The following is a 20,194-nucleotide window of genomic DNA, read 5'->3' on the forward strand; positions in this document are numbered from 1 at the left end:
TATCCTGAGGAAGAGAAAATATAACCAATTTAGGACACTGTGGAGAGAAGCAAGAGGTAATGGTAAACATAAGAAGTGTGATGTGAACTTAACAGACAATCATGTTTGTAAAGAGGTTTGAGCAGGAAGTGTACCAGTTAGTAATATCCTTAAATATTTCCTATAAGAATAAGTTTGACAGGCAAGTCAAAAGCTTAGAACTCTACTTAAGAATATTGCAAGTGACATGAAAAGGGAGCTGAGGCAATAGGAATGTTGGTAAAGAATGACACTAATCCTGCTGAATCAGTCATCTAATGCAGTGGTTCTCAAACTTGGGCTGCTGCTTGCTCAGGGAAAGCCGCTGGCGGGCCGGGCTGGTTTGTTTACCTGCCGTGTCCGCAGGTCCGGCCGATCGCGGCTCCCACTGCTCGCGGTTTGCTGCTCCAGGCCAATGGCTACAAGAAGCGGCGCAGGATGAGGGATGTGCTGGCCGCCCTTCCTGCAGCCCCCATTGGCCTGGAGTGGCAAACCGCAGCCAGTGGGAGCTGCGATCGGCCGAACCTGTGGACACAGCCAGGCAAACAAACCAGCCTGGCCCGCCAGGGGCTTTCCCTGAACAAGCAGCGGCCCAAGTTTGAGAACCACTGATCTAACGTACCGCAGTTTTACACCACAATCTGTGCAGCAATTTAGGACAAAATATATGATTCTGAGTTGTTCACAAAACTTGTTATTACAAAACTTAGATAAGGACAATGATGTTAACAGTAAAAGAAATGGAGAAAGATAAGAACTTAGGAGGCAAGGAGGAGACACTGGTAGAGTTTAGAGTGACAGATCCCATTTTGGAAAACAGTTTTGCAAAACTATAGAGGGGATGAAGTGCACACTTGGCCAGAAGCTATTTTAGATTTAAACCTTAAAAGTGAATAAATATGCATGATACATAAGGTGGAAGTTGGGAGCATCTAAGATGCATATAATAGATTTTAAATGCTCAGTAAATATGAAGAACAAACACAAACACAGACTTGCATTAAAAGTTTTCAGAATAGATCTGTCTAGATTTTCCAGTGTATGAAAATTCTAATGCAAAATAGACAACCTTAGAGAAAAATGGACAAAATTAAATTGAGAAGGGAAAAAAAGACAAAAGATGCCAGATGTGCTACAGATTTTATGAAAAAAGAATAGTATCAGTTATCAGCAAGAGCCATAATAAAAATCTAGTTTTGTTGGGCCGTACAGAATTCCACTGATGCTTAGTAGTTACAAAAGCCTTAGGCCTTTATTTAGAAATGTACTTAAACATTTGCCTAACTTTAAGTATATGAGCAGTTCCACCGACTTCAGTGGAACTACCTTCATGGTTAAAATTAGGCATAGGCTTACTTAAATATGTTCTTGAATCAGGGCCTAAGGAAACATGAATTAGAAGGGTTTTTTTGTTTGTGCAGAAATTCTACTCCTCTCCATCCAAGTCATTTCTCTCCTTTTGAAATAAATTGTCCAGTACACACAGAGGATAGCCCATAATCCTAGTTGCAGGCCTTCATAAAGAAATAAACTACTGTAAGGTAGAAAAGATTCCAAGACATTGTTTTATGTTCCCCCTTAAATCCCACAAACATACCTGGCTATACTAAGTCGTCATGACTTATGGGGATAATTAGATTGTTGGAGAGAAAATATAAGAAATAGCTAAATATAGTAGTTTCACTAGCTGAAAAGAATACCATTAAGCTGCAATGCAGTAGGCTGGGGTTTGCAACCATCTTGTTTAGTATTTATGCAATCTATTTGGTTGACAGCATTCACAGGCAAGATATAGACCAATGTTTGCTAATGATAGCAAACCTAAATACATGGCAAATAACTATGAACACTGCAAACAGATTCAGAAAGTACTGGATAGTCAAGGTAACTGAGCAGTAACATATGTACAAGAAACATAAGTAATACATTAAAATGGAAAATAAATATTAAATTAACCAGTTATGGCATGTATGGTAACCAAAACCAGAATGTGGGTTTTATATTGAGAGATCTATAAAGCTACCTATTCAAAATGGGCTGCATTAAAAAAAAAGGCAAACAGGATGCTAGGATGCATCAACAGAAATAGAATACAAATCAAAACAAACATTCTTTTGTACAAAATGCATTGATTAGACCCCTCTAAAATGATTCATTTGGTTATTGTTACCCTTTCACTGAGATTATGGAGTGGCATACAGAGAGTTTCATGCCCCAAAGAGTGAGAGACAGGACAACCTGTGTAAGTTTACATCACTGCAGAACAGAATGTAAAATGATCTAAAATTTTAACCAAATTATGAAGAGTTTTGAGAAAGTTAAATGAGAAACTATTCATACTAGGGAAGGTATTAAAAAAAACAACAAGGCATCAGACAACTAAAAATTAGGAAATTAAGAAGAGATGTTGGATTAAGGCTGAACTGTTTTGTGTAATAACAGTACACAGAACAATTTTGCTAAGCAGGGCCACAAGAGTTAAAATAAAAATGTAAAGGTTTGCTCAGCCAAGTGACTATATCTGTCCACAGTTCTTCATGCATAATCTAAATAATTACAAGAGTCATGAATAATGTAGTGTATTCATGTTTTTGTTCCAGTTTAAAAATTCCATTCATTCCCATCCAAACTCAGTTTCTCCGTCTTTGGTGTACTCTTCACCAATACACACACAATACAGTTCAGAACCCTAGTTATACAACGCTACTATGGAAAAGTACATCATTATATGCTTTAAACAATAAGTTGAAAGATTCTGATCAGTTTCATGGTCCCATGATATGTTTAGCAGCCTGTAAATAGGTGTTTTAAATAATTATTATTCTAAAACAGAATCATCATTTGCTGTGACCTCGCCAGATCATTTAAAATGTTAACTAGTTTACTTTGGTAGATAATGCCAGCTAATAGTACTGCAGATTACAGGAAGTCATGGTATACTTAAGTTCAATTCACAATGAATAAAACCTACACGTAGTTAAGTCTGGAAATTAACATAGACCTTAGCATGTAAATAGTAACTATGATATGCAGATTTAAGCCTTTTCTTGCATTGCAAAAGGATATCAAATCCTTTACAAAACGAGGTACAACTATGAAACATGATTAAAATAAAATAGTAATGTAAAATATTTTAACAGGGTGTTAAATATATTCACATGATCACCATAGCTATTTCAAATGGCCACTATTGCAATCACACACTATTATGTACATAACATTTATGCCACAAAAGTTTGCAAGTTGAGTTTTCACAGATTAGCCAATTTTACCAGACATAAATAATCTTGTACCAATTTTAGGCCTTTTAAAAGGAATTAAGTGTCCTAAATATTTTTGTTCCGCTGCAAAATTAAAAAAAATCCTAAAAAGTCAGTGCAAATTGAATCATTGAACCTGTTCACCAGGGTAGATTCCTATTAAACTGAGGATAAACAATGTTTAAGAGATTAAAGGAAGAAGCTTATAACATTGTCAACTGCATTTAGCAGAGGTTAGAGAAGATTAGGAATCAGAAGTCCTGGGTCCTATAGTAGTGCCTTCTGGGAGTAAGTATGTGGTTGTGGCGGCGGCGGTTGTTGACTGCCTGCTGGTGGAGGCAGAGATGAAGATGCTAAGTTATAGTTTGGCACCTGGGACACATTAGTTCCAGCATTCTGGTAAGCAGCAACATCAACAGCAGCAGGAGGTGGACTGTACATTGAAGCCTGGTTGGAATATGTGCTTCCAGGAACAGAGCTGACCATTGCACTGAGAGAAAGGGAAATGAAAAGTTGTATAAGAAAGAAGGTAGGAAACAAGTCAATAGGACAGCAAAATTAATGCAAGTTTTTTTAGATGTATTATATGTGCACGAAAAGCACCTCTCCTGGGCTCAATTTCAAAGAAAATCTTGACGATGTCCCCCCTTCCTCCCAAGCTTCCCATTCATAAATTTAACTCTGGATTATAAATCTATGCTTTTATTTTCTATTGTATATAACACACGACTCAAGTCCTATTTCTATGCTGTTAACAAAAAGTTACATATTATAACTGGTAATACACATTATGCAAAGAATGCACAAGCTTTACTAACACGTATATTTGTCACATCACATCTTCTAATAAGAAGTAATTTAAGTACGGAAAAATGAATACTTTAAAATAATTCACGGCAGACATCTTTCCCAACCTACTTTAAAACGTTAGATACTGCAGAAAACCAAAAATTCATCCTTTTCTTGAGGTTAATTTAAGTCCAGCTCAAACTTTTGACCTTGTATAGGCCTCTCCCTAGATACTTCCTCTACAGAGACCCACTCCCACTCCCCTTGTATCTGGGTAAATGTACAAGCCTCGCTGAGTCTGCAAAATCTACTTAACCCTTTTCCAATATGATCAGTACCTGCCAACATGGTGAGGTGTCTGAAGCAAAGAAAGGGCAATCATCCCTAATGGCACTCACCATACTTCGTGTTTTAGAACGTACTAGAAACCAGTCAGAGCAGCAGTACATGTGCATGAAGCTGCCTTGCGTGTTGTATATATTCAGTGAACATGGTTATTTGGAACCCAGCCATGCCCATGGTTTCTTCACATTGTTCTTGTGTACAACGTTGTTTTGTGTACAAAGTTCATACAATTGCTAAAAATACTTTTGTTATCTAAACATCAGTCTATTATGACTAAAGTAAAGGTTGTCCAAAAACAAATTTCCCCTTAAAAGTCAGTCCTAGTTATTCAGAATGAAATTTAAGTTTATTTAGAATAGGTAAATATTAAAATTACTTAGCATAAGATGTCTGAGCTGGCTGACTAGGCAGTCCTGAGCTTGCCGATTGAGGAACCGTGCCTTGGTTGAGAGAAGGAAGTTGCTCTTGGGGAAGATTATAGCCTTGAATATGGCCCATTTGCGCACTCCCTGCCACCAAATATGTACTACTTTGAGGCTGCCCTGGGTAAACCTTAAAAAAATAAACAAAAGATGGTCATAGATAAAATAGAGGAACATATTATTGCTACTTAGTTAATTGCTAAGTTCAGAATCTAAAGAAAAGTCTCTCAAGCCTTTGTCCACAAAAAGCTGTGTATTTAAAAGCAACTTGACTAATTTGCACTGTGCCATAATGTTCTAATAGACAGTGGAGAGTATTATGATTGTACCATAAATCTGCTCTTTCTCAAAAGGAAAAAGACTCCAGTACTCCAGGAATTTATTTGAGACACAACATACCAAATAGGAGTCAGTCATTAAATTTAAAAATATATATATGTTTAATTGTGGTAATTCAAAATATTACTGTAGTTTTTTCCTTCTGAATAAAAGTTAAAAATTTCAACTGTTTATCAGAGAACTGTCAGTGTAGGGCAACTGTGGTCTAGCAATATGGTGCTGGCTTTCCTTTGTATGCAGCTGCTAAATGAAAATTCAAAGGTAATATTTTCTTATTTTTAGCTAACATTTTCATGTAAGTAATTGCTGAGGCTGTCATTGGGATGTTATCTGAATGGGAGGGGAGGTGGTCTGAAATAAGGCATAACTTTACTGAGTAGCATTAGCCAACAGACCAGTTTATCAAATATTAGGTTCTCCATCTCTTGATGTCCTTATATCAAGACTAGATGAGTTTCTAAAAAAACACGTTTTAGTTCAAACAAATTATTGGGCCTACTGCAGGGATAACTAGGTGAAACTCTATAGTCTGTGTTATATACAAGATCAGGGTAGTTGACTATAATGGTCTTAAGATCTATGAATCTGAGGCACTCACTCTATTGACACAGACCACACAATGAAAGAGTATAAGAACTCCTCATTCCGGGAATGAAGGAAGGCGTTTTCCTAGCTTCTTTAGGCCTTTATAGTGACTCCTCTCCATCCCAAAAGTCTTGTATTTCTTCTGAGGTTAGATATATGCCTGTTTGTAAGGTAGCTAAATCATTTGCTATGGGTGTCTGCTGAACCGGATTACGTGTAGGTGCAGAGACTCAGGATTTCTAATGATTTGTTCCGATGTCATTATGCAAAGAAAAGGCAGTTGTCAGAAGACATCACAGATAAATGGATGGGTTTAATTATGGAAGTAAAAGAACCAATTCTGCCAGTAATGTTTACCCAAAACCACAGTGGTGGGAAATATGGAAGTTCATTAGCTGGCTCATATTTTTGGACTTCATTAAAAAAATGAACCAACCCTTCTCTCTGATGTTTAGGAAAGTCCTTAGAAGTGACCAAATACATAAAAGGCAATTAAGACATTGCACAGCTTGAAATACTTGACACCTCTGATATTTTCATAAACTAGAAAATAAAATGGTAAATGTGTATTAGAAGAATTACAATGGCTAACATGTTTATAAGGACTTTAGAAATCTCCATAGTATGTGAACTGAATGGAAGTATGAACTAAAAGAGCTACAAGACTGTTAAGTTAGGAGAATGAATAGAGCCTTCTACATTTGAGAACCAAAAAACTGAATGATGAACTGGTGTTGACATATAAGGTGGCATGTAGTGTACATGTAGCTACAGGCCACAGCAAAAAGCAGGCTGTGTCCACACTGCAGTGTGTAGTTTCATGTGTGGGTGAAAAGCTCTGGTGGGGGGGGAGATAGCGGGGAAAAGCTTCACCAGCTCCCTGCTACTGGAGCCTTTCACTGCGATGAGGAAAGACTTCAGCAGTTGGGAGCTGACAGAGTCTTTCGTGCTGCCAGAATCTTTCCCTTGAGGTGAGGAAGGGCTCCAGCATCAGGGTGCTGGCAGAGCATTCCCCTCTGCTTCCCCACTGCCTCCCCTCACCTGAGACTTCCCTTGCTGCCAGAGACTTTTCCTACTCCAGGAGCAGAACACTATAAACCGCTATTTTTAGTGGTGTAGAGAAGGAAGCACAACTTGGGCATGTCGAGAGCACATGGGGTATGTACTTGCATACATACAGATATCCTTCAGGTGTATCTTTACTCTACTCACCTAAGCCGTACCTCACCATCTACACTGCTATTTATAGCCATGCTGGGTGGCTACGGCCTCTACATGGTACTGCCAAGAAGCATGCAGATGTACCTTAAGTGTACTGCTACCCATGTAATTCTGTAATTTAAGAGCAACTCCTACACAGGGTTTTGGGCAAGAAAGATAATAGAAGAGGTTGTTTGTGATGGAAAGAACATATGGTTGAACTTAAACTTTACTGTGGCTGGTTATTTTTTGGCTTGGTGTGAAGGAACTGCTGGCTTTCCTTTTGTTCATTTTATTTTCACACTGGCACCAGGGGCACAGGATAAGCACTTTTTTTGTAAATTTTATAAATTGAAATAAACAAAACAGAGCTAAATTAAGTCAGAATCTGTCCTAGAAAATCTTTTCAAAGCCTGCAACTGAACATGAACAAGTTTAAAGGTTCTCTTTATTTTTGTGCTGTTTCTTACATAAACCGTGTTTTGTTTAAATACAACTATAATTTGTATTTGACTGCTAATGCTGGGAACGTAGTACAGTTTAGTTCTGGAGACGACAAAACATCCTCACCTCAGGAAAAAAGATGAGATTAAGTTAACTGGTCTAAAGGTAATTAGGGAAATAAGGGAGAGGTTGCAGATTCTGTCCATAGAGGGTACCAAAGAAAATAGGTAAGGGTCATTTGCTTGCATAGAATATACTCTCAGACAATAAGGCTTCCAAGTTTCTGTGATCTGCTGCTTTAAAAAGTTACTGTATATTCATTTTACTGCTGTAAGACCATTTTCTCTCATAGTGGCTAACTTTGTACAATTAGTCGTAGTGCATCACTGATAACTTACAAGGCAACTTAGCCATAATCAGCTAAATAAATATTCAATATCTTCCAGGTCTTTAAAATCAAATATATACCTGAGAGCCAGAAACACCAGAAGGCTGCATATAATAATGTTGGTTTGGTAGTTTTGCATACATGGAATACATTGGATCTTCGTTCATCAACTTGTTATATAATGAAAGAGCCTCCATGACCTTAACATTGAGCTCTGAAAGTTCTGAATGTTTCCTGGAATAATTAATAATATTTTAATGTAAATTGAAGTTCCCTTTTATAGAAATATCTTCATATATCATCTGTCATATGACTTACTGTACATTCTAGCTATTTATACTGAACTGGGTAATACAGTGGATCTGTACATGATGAGGTACCATAGCAAACTACTCTTACTGCATGGGAAGTGATGCCTAGACACACTGATCAAGTGTTATAACTCTGACTAGTAGTCAGAAATATTAATTCTTCATCAAGTAGACAAGCAAGACATTTTAATTAGTTACTCCTGAGTATAGGCAGGAGATACAATATTTCAGCATTCTAAAGTTAGCAAAAGAAATCATTCACACTAAAAGTACTAGTACTCCTTTGAGATAAAACCCCTCAGTCATCTTCCCATGAGGGACACCACTATTATTTATATTACCATACTGCCCAGGACTCCCATCATGGAGCAGGACTTTATTAACTACATGTACTTTCTCTGGCACATATTATACTGAAATTATTGATAGCAAGCCATAATGTAAACCACTGGTACTTTTGCTATTATTTCAAAAGAGTCTGAGCCTTAATAATCAGTATCAGCATATATATGTACTTTCTTACCTGTCAATATCTTCCAGCTTTTCATCAATGAGAGGTCCCATTTGGTGGCATATTGCTAGGAGAGAATTAAATATATATAATCAGAATCATGAAGATTTCAGTTGTTTGTACTGAAAATCAGAAAGTAAACATTGTTGCAAGTGCTTTAAAAAAAAATAGCTACACCGCTACCTCGATATAACGCGACCCGATATAACACGAATTCGGATATAATGCGGTAAAGCAGTGCTCCGGAGGGGCGGGGCTGCGCACTCCGGTGGATCAAAGCAAGTTCAATATCACACGGTTTCACCTATAACGCGGTAAGATTTTTTGGCTCCCGAGGACAGCGTTATATTGAGGTAGAGGTGTACTTAAAATATTTAGACGTCAAAAGAAATTTCTAAGATCACAAATACAATTTAACTTGTGATTCATAAAAGCTAGAGTAAAAGTTGGTTATGTACCATTTTTATTAAAGGTTGAGGCCTAGCTTCTCCAAGTTAGATTTTGCAAACTGGGAAGCAACAAAACCCAGCATAAATCCCCCTTCCCCCTTACATTTTTGAGGAAGTGGAATAACTCAAGAAGCTTTTGCAGTTCTCACTGTTTCTTCACAGTACTGCAACCCTGGAAGAATTTGTATCAAGAAGGCAATTCTGATGATGGTCAAGATATATTAATAGACTGTTGCAAAAAATAATAATAATACCACCTAGCTCTTCTTTTTCACTAGATCTCAAAAGCACTTTACACAGGAGGCAAATATTATCACCATTTTATAGATGAAGAAAATTGGGAGCAGAGGTGAAGTCACTTGCCCAAGGTAACCCAGCAGACCAGTGACAGAAAAAAATTAGTCATTAGCCTCTAGCCTCTGACTTTCTATAAATATATCAAGTTATTTTTGCAAGTTTAAAAAAGAATGGTTACCTACAGTAACTGTGCTTCTTCAAGGTGTGTTGTACGCTTGGATTCCACTCTTGGTGCAAATGAGTCCTATATGCACAAGATTGGGATCTTGGCTAGCAGCATCGACTGGGGCCAGGCCTGCATCCTGTATGGCTCAAGCCCTATTCCTCCCCCACAACCGAGGGCATAAAGCAGAGCAGGCCCAGCCACTGAGTTTCTCCACCCATACAGAATCCCAGAGGAGTACAAATCCATAAGTAGTGGGGAAGGAGGGTGAGTCATGGAATTTAAGTGGACAACATGTCTCAAAGAACCACAGTCACTGTCAGGAAAGTAATCGTTCTTTCTTCAAGTGATTGTCCATTCTTGGTGACTAACAAGCGGGTATCTGTTTGCTTGGAGGTAGGTAATAGGAGTCCTACTTCAACCGTGACTGCAGGACAGCCCAAACAAAGTGGGCATCTGATCTGGAAACCTCTATTAAAGAACAATGTCTTGTAAAAGTGGTCTATGCTCCATGTTGCTGGGCTACAGATTTCAGAAACAGGGACATTCTTCAAAAAGGCAGCAGAGGCTGCTTGGCTAGGTGGACCTAACCTTGCTAATTCATGATGTGCCCTTATACAGCTGGGGACCCCACATAGATAATCCCAGAGGATACTGTCTGACTCAGTGGTGGGCAACCTGCGGCCCATCAGGGTAATCTGCTCGCGGGCCGCAAGACAGCTTGTTTACATTGACCATCCACAGGCACGGCTGCCCGCAGCTCCCAGTGGCCGCGGTTCGCCGTTCCCGGCCAATGGGAGCTGCGGGAAGCATTGCGAGCCACAGGGACGTGCTGGCTGCCACCTCCCGCAGGTTGCCCACCACTGGTCTGACTCATAAGCCTCTCTACAAAGGCCACAAACAGTCTAGATGCATTCCTGAATAATTTTTTCCTGTCACTGTAAAAAGACAATGACCTTACTATACCAAGTGCCTGAAGTATAGTTTCCCCTAACATTGAATGAGGCTTGGGGAAGAAAACGGAGACAAGTATGTGGGTTCACATAGAATTCTGAAATATTCTTGGGCAGGAACTTCTTATGAAATACTGTAAGGGATACCTACCACGAGGGCCTGAATTTCACCTACCCTTTAACCTGATGTAATGGCCACTAAAAGACTGTCTTCATAGATAAGTGATACAGACACATCTTACTAAGAGTTCAAAGTTTGTGTGTGGGGGGGGGGAGACATCCATCAACTATATTGAAGTCCCTAGAGTGAGGGATCTCCCAAACGGGGAGAAAAAACATGAATGGGGTTCTTAAAGAACCTTACTAGTGGAGGTAAAACACAGTGTAACCCTTGGATGGAAGGGTGATGTGCAGACATTTCTGCTAGATGAACCTGTATAGTTTCAGGGCCAATAAGCATTCCAATATTGCTGAAATGGGTGCTATCAAGGGAGACAGCTGGTGCTGAGATGTACAAATAGGAAACCTCTTCTACTGAGCTTTATAAATTGGTTGGATTGATGCTTTCCTGCTTTGGAGCACAATGTCCTGAATTTCAGCTGAACAGCTTCCTTCAATGAATGTCATCTAGCCAGCATCCAGGCTCGGATGGATGCTGCGGCATGCCACAAGTTTTTTGGCATGGGGACCCTGCCGTGTGTGGAAGGGGGTAAGATATACAAAAGTGTGTGGTTTTGCCTGACCTACATATCTATCTATCTATCTAGAAAAAATCCTAGGTCTCTTATGTGCCTAATGAGGTTCTGGAACACTGTGAAGTCATCCACTGAGGCAGATGTAGAGGGGTTTATTGCCTTACCTGGGGAGGAAAGTCACATAGGGGAGTAGGTGTTCTTCTCCTTGGTATTTGATGCTCTTCCTCATTTCCCTCCTGCTGCCTTTCTAGGACCTAAGGCTGCACTAGTTGGGAACACTGAGGGATGGAGGAGGGGGTCTACCAATAGGGCTGTAAGCCTATGGGTCCCAGGCCTCTTCCTGCTACCTCATGAAATCTTCTCTAGAATCCCTTTCTGACTCCAGTTGTGCTACCCAAGAAGGGGAAAGTGAATGGGTGGGAGATGAGAAAGAAAAGGAGGAAGTGTATCGCAAAAGCCATTCTATTGGGAGTGGCCTGCATTTGGATAGGAGATGGTGGTACTGGGGATACCAGCTTAACTTGATGTACCAATATCTCAGAAGCTGATTGAATGGCTATCACCACCCTGAATCCTGCAAAGAAGAGGTGACTCCAGTACCGGGCCCACAGTTAAGTCACTCAGTGCAGTGTTTGCTTTGGGTGTTGGGGCACCCAGGAATGCAGGTGCCAACAGAGATGCAATCTGAGAATTTAGGGGAGCGGTCTTGGCAATCAGTAGCAGGGAACCTCAGGTGGCCTGGCCTTTTCAGGCTTCTGGCCCTTAGGAGGCTGAGTCTAAAGTGCAACACAGTGGAATTCATGTGGACAATCATTCAAAAAAAAAAAAAAAGAACAAAGTTTCCTTACCTTCAAGATGAAGCAGCTCTGGGAGGTCTGGCTGATCATCAGTTGGATCTGCACTTTGTAACATCTGTAACAGTTGGTCCATTTTATCCTATAAGGAAAATAAGAGAATTAGTATAGTATGGGAAAAAATAGCTGGGTTTTACATTGGATTCACTAAGATTACTGTAATGCAATATTCCTTTATGTCCCGTCCCATCCCCCTGCCCCCCGCCACACACACAATGATCTTTCTGATCCAAGATAGGGACTCTACCAGCATTAACAACACACTTAGTTTCAGCAGATATGAACAACAGTATGAGCCTTTATGTAAGATTTTCATTGCTAATAATGGTAATTATCACACAGGGCCAAACACATCCCCTCCAATAAAAAAATCCTAAGAGCACAAAAGGAGCAAGAATGCTCCATTTACTCTCCTGAAAAAGTGTTATTTTAAGAAGTTTCCATTGAGTTCCTTATTTCCCAGGAGACAGTCATCCATCTGAAAGTTTCAACTGCACACAAAGCAAATGTAACTTTAAAGAAAGTCAGTAGAGAATGAAAAAGGATAAGCAATGAATATGACAAAAATGGTTTAATAACATGAAATGCAGAATATCCCTCATATATAAAAGTCATTCCTCCGAATTTTATTTTATAAGCAGCTTCTACTTTTCATTCTACTTCAATTACATAAGCAATGCTACCACCTAGTGGGATATGCAAGTATCTACAAAGTGCACATAGTAAGTACGCTAAAAGAAATAGCTCCAACTATATATGTATTAAAAAATAAGCTATATTTTGAAAGTATAACTAGCGGTCGATAAGCACCTAAATAAAGGAAGGGAAGGAGAAAGCTAAGAGCAAAGCAGGTGCTGAGCTGCTTGGCCTTTATAGTCTCATCTTGATGGGCAAAAAGGTGTACTTTTCAATCGTGTTAGCTCGGTACAGTTGAAAAGCCACACTAAGATGTAGTTTAACATGCTGGACGCCATGTTAACTGTGTTAAGCTAACTCAATTTAAACACACACCCCTTTTGCCCATCAAGGCATGTTCTAAGAGGAAAGCAGCATATAGTGAGAAAGCAGAAGGCTGGAACCACACAGTCTTCCCAAGAGCAGGAGGGAAAGGGAACAAGCAAGCAGCACAGCACAAATGCAATAGCAGTGGGGGCTCCCAGAAAAGAGAACACTATGAAGGGGCAGCAGAAGTAGGGGTCTCACAGAATTAGGGAGAGATGCAATTGATATTAGGAGAGTTGTAGGGCCTCAGTAACTTAAATTTGGGGAAGGGGCAGGTCATGGGCAGAAGGGAGGGATTTTGGAGAGCGAGGGTATTCCTGAAGAACAGAGAGAAGGAAGGAAAGATCTGGGGCCAGTGTGTGTTCTTGGGAACAATGAGGAGATGCTGAAGGAAAGATGGCCTGAATCCTTGAGACTATTTATGATAAGGCAAGGCTGAGATTCCTGGGTAATGAAAGAAAAAGTTCCTTCAGAGACTGGGCAAAAGGCAGTGTTTACACAGGAGACATGTTGGAGAAGAGGGCCAAGATACAGTGTTTCTGAGAGATGGGACAATAAAAGTAGAATTGGGAAAAGGAAGCCCAATTTGAAAGTGAATCTGCAATCTGAACCTACAGTTTGGTGCTAGGAACCCAACTTGGAAGCTGCTCCTAATTCAATTTAATAAGAACATATGATAGAAGAAGTGTTTAAAAAAAAATTGCAAGTCTGAAGTGCCTCTCCCCTTCTAGACTGTGGTCCCCTTGATATTTTGGAATATTTTTGGCCCTTGGACTGAGGAGATTGGACACCACTGGTTTAGATGCATTAAATGCTGAAAGCAGTATTTTTATTGTACGTACTTCATCAATATAAACTGGTTCAGGTTCAGGTTCTATTGTCTCTACTTGAACTTCATCACTGAACTGTACTGTTTTCTTCTCCGTTTTCACTGTAAAACACATGGACTTTTTAAAAAAAAGTAAATCTCAACTGCAAAATAAAATGTTACGCTGAAAACATTTTGTCTGCCATTTAAATTATTTGGTGGTTGAAACACATTGTAAACTTGAAACTGAAAAAAGAAACAAAGTTTAAGCAATTGAAATATTTGTTTCCTGAAAAACAAAACTGAACCTACTGACATATTTATATTTGTAATCTTATTACTAAGCACTTTAAAGACAAGGGTCAATCACTTTTGAAGATAGGACTTAGGTGCTTCTGAAAATTTTACCCAAGGCCTTTTTTAGGGGCTAGAATGTCCTCCAAGAGAAAGTAACTAAACAGATACCCTGATGTTAAAGTGCAGAGGAAAATTCTTGCTTTATCAATAATTACTTAGAATTAAGCCATATTTTTAATGTTATATATAGATTGATCTACAGATATATAAAATAAGATGGTAGCACCATCTATTAGGGTTGCTGGTGTGTGTGTGAGCGTGAACATGTGCACGCACATGCATACTTTAAAAAAACATTTCTTGGTTGCATCCACTCCCAACTTAACATAAATTTGTCAAAAGGTAACCAAAGTACCCAACCTAACAAACCCACCAATAAGTCTAATGAAAAATTAAATCAGATTTAAATTTATAATTTGTCACCCTGAAAGCCTTATTGAATATTTAACATTTATTCTTTTTACTTAAGTGCTCAAAGAGGGTAAGACTGAACATTTTCTGTTAAAAGAAACTAACACAGCAAACTTTTCCTTTCATTCAGTACATGTCCACCAATCCTATACTTTTCTGAAGGAGTCAGAGCAGAATAGGGCAAAAAAATGAAAAAAGCACCTTCACAAATAAGAATGTTACAGCTGATTCGTTTTTAACTTTAACTTCAGCCACAGCATTGAATTGTTTCCAATTGAAAGCTGCACCTTAGGATTCTTGGAGGTAAAATGTTTGAAATTATGAAAGGTGGAAGCAATGGCCAATTCGCAGATTTCTTCTGCTGGAGCTCTCGCCTTTTCTACTTTCATCCCAGTCACTGCCCTGGTAAGCTTTATTTTTATTTTTTTTGTAGGATCAAGGATCATTTACAGAATAGTTCTCTAAGACAGGTAGATACCACTACTGTTTGTAAGGATGCAGCGGAGGATCCTTGGTTCCGCTTAACCTTATAAATGAGCTACAAAGTAAAATAACGTGGGTATACTTTAATGAAAATGTCCGAAGGGAAATAGACTTTCTGGGAGAACCGTTCTTCTTCACGTAGTCCGTTGGTCTGACGATGATGTTTTCATGCTCTCTCTTTTTGTGGATTCTAGAGTGACTCTGAAGTCCAAAGCGTGATGCACATGCTCATAAGCAGATCGGGCAGACAAAGTCCTTTGAATGGGAGATCCCTTTTACAAGAATAAACCCCAAGCCCAGGTATAGCTGTACCCGTCTCTGCAGAGTATCTGGGAAGGAAGGGTTGCCCACATTATTGGCTGTAGCATCCTATCTTCTTCTATCTGTAGGGTCCCCTGGTGCTAGTATCTGCATCTTATAGCTTAGCAGTCCCTCTTTGACAGCTGGGCATTCCACGCTAACTGCTAGAATTGCCTACTCGTGTCTCAGAACAGAACACTCTGGTGGCAGGGTCCTCAGTGGACAAGAACTTACAAGTCCCTTAGTGAAGTGACAGATTATGAATAGTTATATCTACACTGACCTAGATGTAGACAAGAACATTAGGATTGGAGGCTGTATGTTGAACTTTATTGAGATTATTATTATTTCGCTTGGAATAGATTCAGAACGGTTTATTTCTCATTTTTAATGGTGCTTATACCACTGTATGTGCAGACCAAAAATATCAAAACAAATATTGGGTGCATTGTGTTGTATAAATATTCTTCAGCATAAACAGTGTTACTCACTCATTTCTGGTTCAGCAGTAAGGTCAGCTGTTACAAAATTAGAGGGAAATAATCCTATTCCTTGGTGAGTTTCACCTTTCCACCAGTTTGAATCACTGAAGATTAAAAAATAGTTTTTATATAAAATGCTCTACATTACAGCATAATTCAAGTAAAAATGTGAGACATTTACATAAAAACATTTAACATGCAAATAAGTTAATTTAAACATGGGGTTCTAATGTATGTGTCCAAATATTGAGTATGAGCAGCCTGATATTTCCAAAAGCTTTTTATGGACTCTCTTTTTTCACAGTATCCTGTTAGAAACTTTAAGATAAGAACTTAACAAGAATCCAAAAAGGACTGAATATTTATATAGATACATCCATAATTATAGTAAGGATTAAAGAGTCAGAAGAGTTTAAGAATATGAAGGTTTCTCTCACTCTAAAAGATGGAAGTCAACCCCCAACTGACATGGATTAGTAAGAAACTTTTCCTATGGGCAGGTCATTCCTTAACTGCTCGATGCAGGATTTCTTGCACCTTCCTCTGAATCAGCTGGTAATAGACAATGCCAGAGACAGGATATTAGACTGAAAGGGCCACTGATCTAGCCTGGTATGACAATTCTAACATTTATGTTTCTGTACTGATTTTAAGCTTCTGCATTAAGGGCTTGGATCCTGCAAAGTGCTAGACAATACCAATGGGAGCAGAAGGCAATTGGCACCTTGCAGGATCAAACCCTAAATAGATGGGCAGGAAGCCAGGTATTTTGCTGAATACTGCAGAAGCCAAAAAGGTCGTCTTTGGTCCACATTGTATATTCATATTAGTTAATTAGCTAAATCTTTGTGCATTCCACTATTTCTTCTTTCTGGAAAGGCTACGTTTATATATGCATCCGACGAAGTGGGCATTTACCCACGAAAGCTTATCTGTTAGTCTTAAAGGTGCCACAGGACTCTCTGTTGCTTTTTACAGATCCAGACTAACACGGCTACCCCTCTGATACGTTTATATAGTTGATCAACAACATTTTAAAGAAAACAGAACTTTCCAGCCTTCATATAAACAGCCAAATTGTAAAATAAACACAGGGAATTTTCAGTTGGTATTACTGGGTAGGCCTGGCTTGACATAAGTAACTTGCCTCGTTTCTTAATGGGTATAATAGGGAAGGTGAATGGAAGATTAAGTTGTAAATAGGGGCTTGACAAACAGTATGCTGAAATCAGGATGTCTGTGATAGCTAGGATAAGCAGCAACACCCTGATGTTAGACAAGATAAACTACAGACAAAATAAACCTGGAATGTAAAGATCAGGTTCCATGTGAACAGCACATGGATAGAGTATGCTGTACAGGGGATGGTTCCCGCAAAGTAACAAAGCCAATCCAAAAACGTGTGATTTAATGTATGGCAAATACAATGTAATGTATAAATGTATGTATAGGAAGAAGTTGTCTGTGTAACTTTGGATGTATGGTATGCCCTATACCCAGCCCTACACTTGAGTCTGATCAACTCGACATAGCTTTGCTGTATGACAAATAAAGGAACCTGAATGACGAAATCCAAAGTCAAACTGAGGGTTCTGGATCCCAGAAGAACTGGGCAAGGTGTTCTGGATAAGCCGAGTGGAAAAGTCTCAGAGGGAATCCCAACATCCTGTTTAGGTTTTTTTTTACTCTCCATATTGCATCCTCACAATGACATACTTCCTGCATTGCTGAGAGATTCTAGCACAGTCACTTGAGAAAGAAATTTATGTCTGTTTTTATTTAATACTGAGCTGTTAGTTAAGTTTTACTACTTACATAATGCCAACAGAGGCACAGGGGATTTCCTGTGATTAATAACTGGTTGGAAAAACTTGATAGTTCGAGGCAGAGTCCTTTGTTGGCATTAAACCAATCTGTAAAATGTTTTTGTTTAGTTACCAGTTTAAAAGCTGTACATGTGCTTAGAGAATGTAGATGAGACAATTTTTTAAAATATGAATTAGACAGCCAGTGATTAGTGTCTTATTTATTGTTACTAACATAAATGTCTAGAGAGTGAAGTGTATGCTTTTTTTTAAAAAAAAAATCACCATTTCAGTGATATATACATGGCATTTTTAGAAAATTAGCAAGATTTTAAAATCTCATCATCCCATTCAATTTAGGCCGAGTCTATATTTAAAAGATTTAGCAGCATAGCTATGTGAATTAGTGTTGTTTACAAAGTAAATAAATAAATAAATAAACCAAAAAAACCCCCAAACAATCCTAAACACACACAACATATCTAGACCAGCAAAAGCCCGATTATACAAGCAGTTATATCAGCAAAAAAGTACTTTTGCTGGTATATCTTATTCTGGATTGGTGAGCAAAATAAGCTCTACCTGCAAATGCACTTTTTTGCTATTTAACACTAAAAGGGGTTTTGCTGGTGTAACAACATCAACAAAACTTTTAAGTGTAGGTAAGGCCTTACTATATCAAGAATAAAAGAAAAATCTTAGAACACAGCTCAATATTTAACAGAAACAGATTTACCTTCTCCCTAGGAATCCTGTATGCTCCTGTACTTTTCAGTGATGGTATACAACAGACCATATAAAACAGATAGGATGTCTAAGGGAGAATGGAATGTGATCATAATTTGTGAATTATGCAAATTGTGCAATTTGTGAACCTAGAAAGCAAGAAATTGTAGTACAACTGAAAACGGTGAAAAACCTACTAGTTAGATCAGTTGTAGAAATGCCAAATAAACAGAAGGGAAGCAGAAGGTCAGTAACCCAAAGAGTTTTGAAGATAAGTGTATGTGTATGTGTTTTTTTTTTTTTTTTATCCAAACACAAAGAAACCAGATACTCTGATTAGAAAGCAAATGTTCCCTGGAGAAGAAGAAGAGTTACTTGTTGCTCTAGGAGTTAAAATATGCACATAGCACAATGGAGCACTGAACCTACTTGGGGCCTCTAGATGCTACCATAGTATAAATATGAAATAGTCAAATAATTCTAATTACTATTCATTAGCACTGACATTGCTCTTGGAAAATTTAAATTTGTGTATAATAAAAACCTTTTTGCTAAACAAAACTAGAAGATATTCAAGAACTTTGAAATAGCTAAATCCTGGATCTATTTCTTCCTCAGAAGCAGGTCTACAAACATTATAATTAAAGCAACCTGAGTACAAGAAACTGATTAAGGAAAATAAAATCCAATCCTGAGAAACAATAAACCTCCAATAGAGGAATAAAAGCATAACAGCATTGGTGTAGTGCAATATACGATCACAACATTATACATGATAGTAATGTAGATTATACTAACTAGTGTTGTCAAAAATATAGTAACTATAGAGTTTGAGGATTTAGTATTTATTTTAATATTTAACATTTGTCTGAGAAATGTACTTTAGCATGCATTACTTGTGAACATTTATGTAAGTTACCTGTCATCAAGTACAGTTATAAGTTCTCCAGCTTTAAATGTTAATTCATTATCTTCAGCAGCTTCAAAATCATAGATTGCGCGAACCTTTCGGCCCTCATGTTTGTGATTCGTTAAGAGACTTGACGTGCTCGGATACAAACTGGAAAGTGTTGTTTGCTGTGGCCTTTGTTCTTTTAAGGACAATTCAATGGCTACAAAAAGTAAATAATTTCCTTTAAAATTCACAGATACAAAAAGGGGCAGATGTAACAATTTGTAAATTTTACTCTATGCTAGTTTTGTAGTATAACTCTGTATTTGTCGCACAATACACAATTTCTTCCCTTTGTTTAGAAATAACTACATTGAGCAAAAATACTAACTTTCATCATCTTAAAGCTAGTAGGCAAAATCTTGCTCAAGGTGAAGTCAATGAGAGCTTTACTATAGCATTCAATGGGAACAGAATCAGTACTTAATACTTAAACATAAAGGCCTCGGTCCAAAGAAGTCAGGGGGAGTTTTTCCCATAGGTTTATGTACCTGTGGGTTTGATCCAAACATTTGCAACTCAATGAATATTTTTCTTTGGACACATGCAAATTTAATTTAAATTCTTACTAAATGCTGCTTGAAGTGTTTAAAAAAAAAAAAAAAAAAAAAAGTGGATTTTTTAAAATAGCAATAAACAGTTTATGGTTACAAGTTACATTTGGTAATACAAAAATCCTTGAAGCTGTCATCTGTCAAAGGCCAGAAATGTCCACCAACTACTAGTGCAAAAACTTTATACATATAATGAATACAAATAATCTATATATCCATTGCTAACCTGCTTAGTCATATAGCAGGTTTCTACACTGCAACATAAGCCAAGGCTTAAATTCAGGTTCAAGC

At 38.2% G+C, this 20,194-nt stretch overlaps 1 protein-coding gene across 2 annotated transcripts in view; it reads right to left on the bottom strand.

The window, feature by feature from the left end:
* Nucleotides 1-2,588: 2,588 nt before the first annotated feature.
* The window catches only part of STAM (signal transducing adaptor molecule), a 60,836-nt gene continuing 43,230 nt past the window's right edge, over nucleotides 2,589-20,194 (bottom strand). For both annotated transcript variants that reach the window (XM_034760341.1, XM_034760342.1), the window contains 8 exons: nucleotides 19,317-19,509; nucleotides 15,876-15,970; nucleotides 13,868-13,956; nucleotides 12,018-12,105; nucleotides 8,625-8,679; nucleotides 7,871-8,024; nucleotides 4,789-4,964; nucleotides 2,589-3,768 (listed from right to left, as the gene is read on the bottom strand). In XM_034760341.1, the coding sequence (XP_034616232.1) occupies nucleotides 3,546-3,768; nucleotides 4,789-4,964; nucleotides 7,871-8,024; nucleotides 8,625-8,679; nucleotides 12,018-12,105; nucleotides 13,868-13,956; nucleotides 15,876-15,970; nucleotides 19,317-19,509 (1,073 nt within the window). In that variant the 3' untranslated portion in view covers nucleotides 2,589-3,545. The remainder of the gene's footprint in view (nucleotides 3,769-4,788; nucleotides 4,965-7,870; nucleotides 8,025-8,624; nucleotides 8,680-12,017; nucleotides 12,106-13,867; nucleotides 13,957-15,875; nucleotides 15,971-19,316; nucleotides 19,510-20,194) is intronic.

Source organism: Trachemys scripta, chromosome 2 (assembly GCF_013100865.1).
Source record: "Trachemys scripta elegans isolate TJP31775 chromosome 2, CAS_Tse_1.0, whole genome shotgun sequence".
In the NCBI taxonomy this organism is placed as follows: domain Eukaryota; kingdom Metazoa; phylum Chordata; order Testudines; family Emydidae; genus Trachemys; species Trachemys scripta.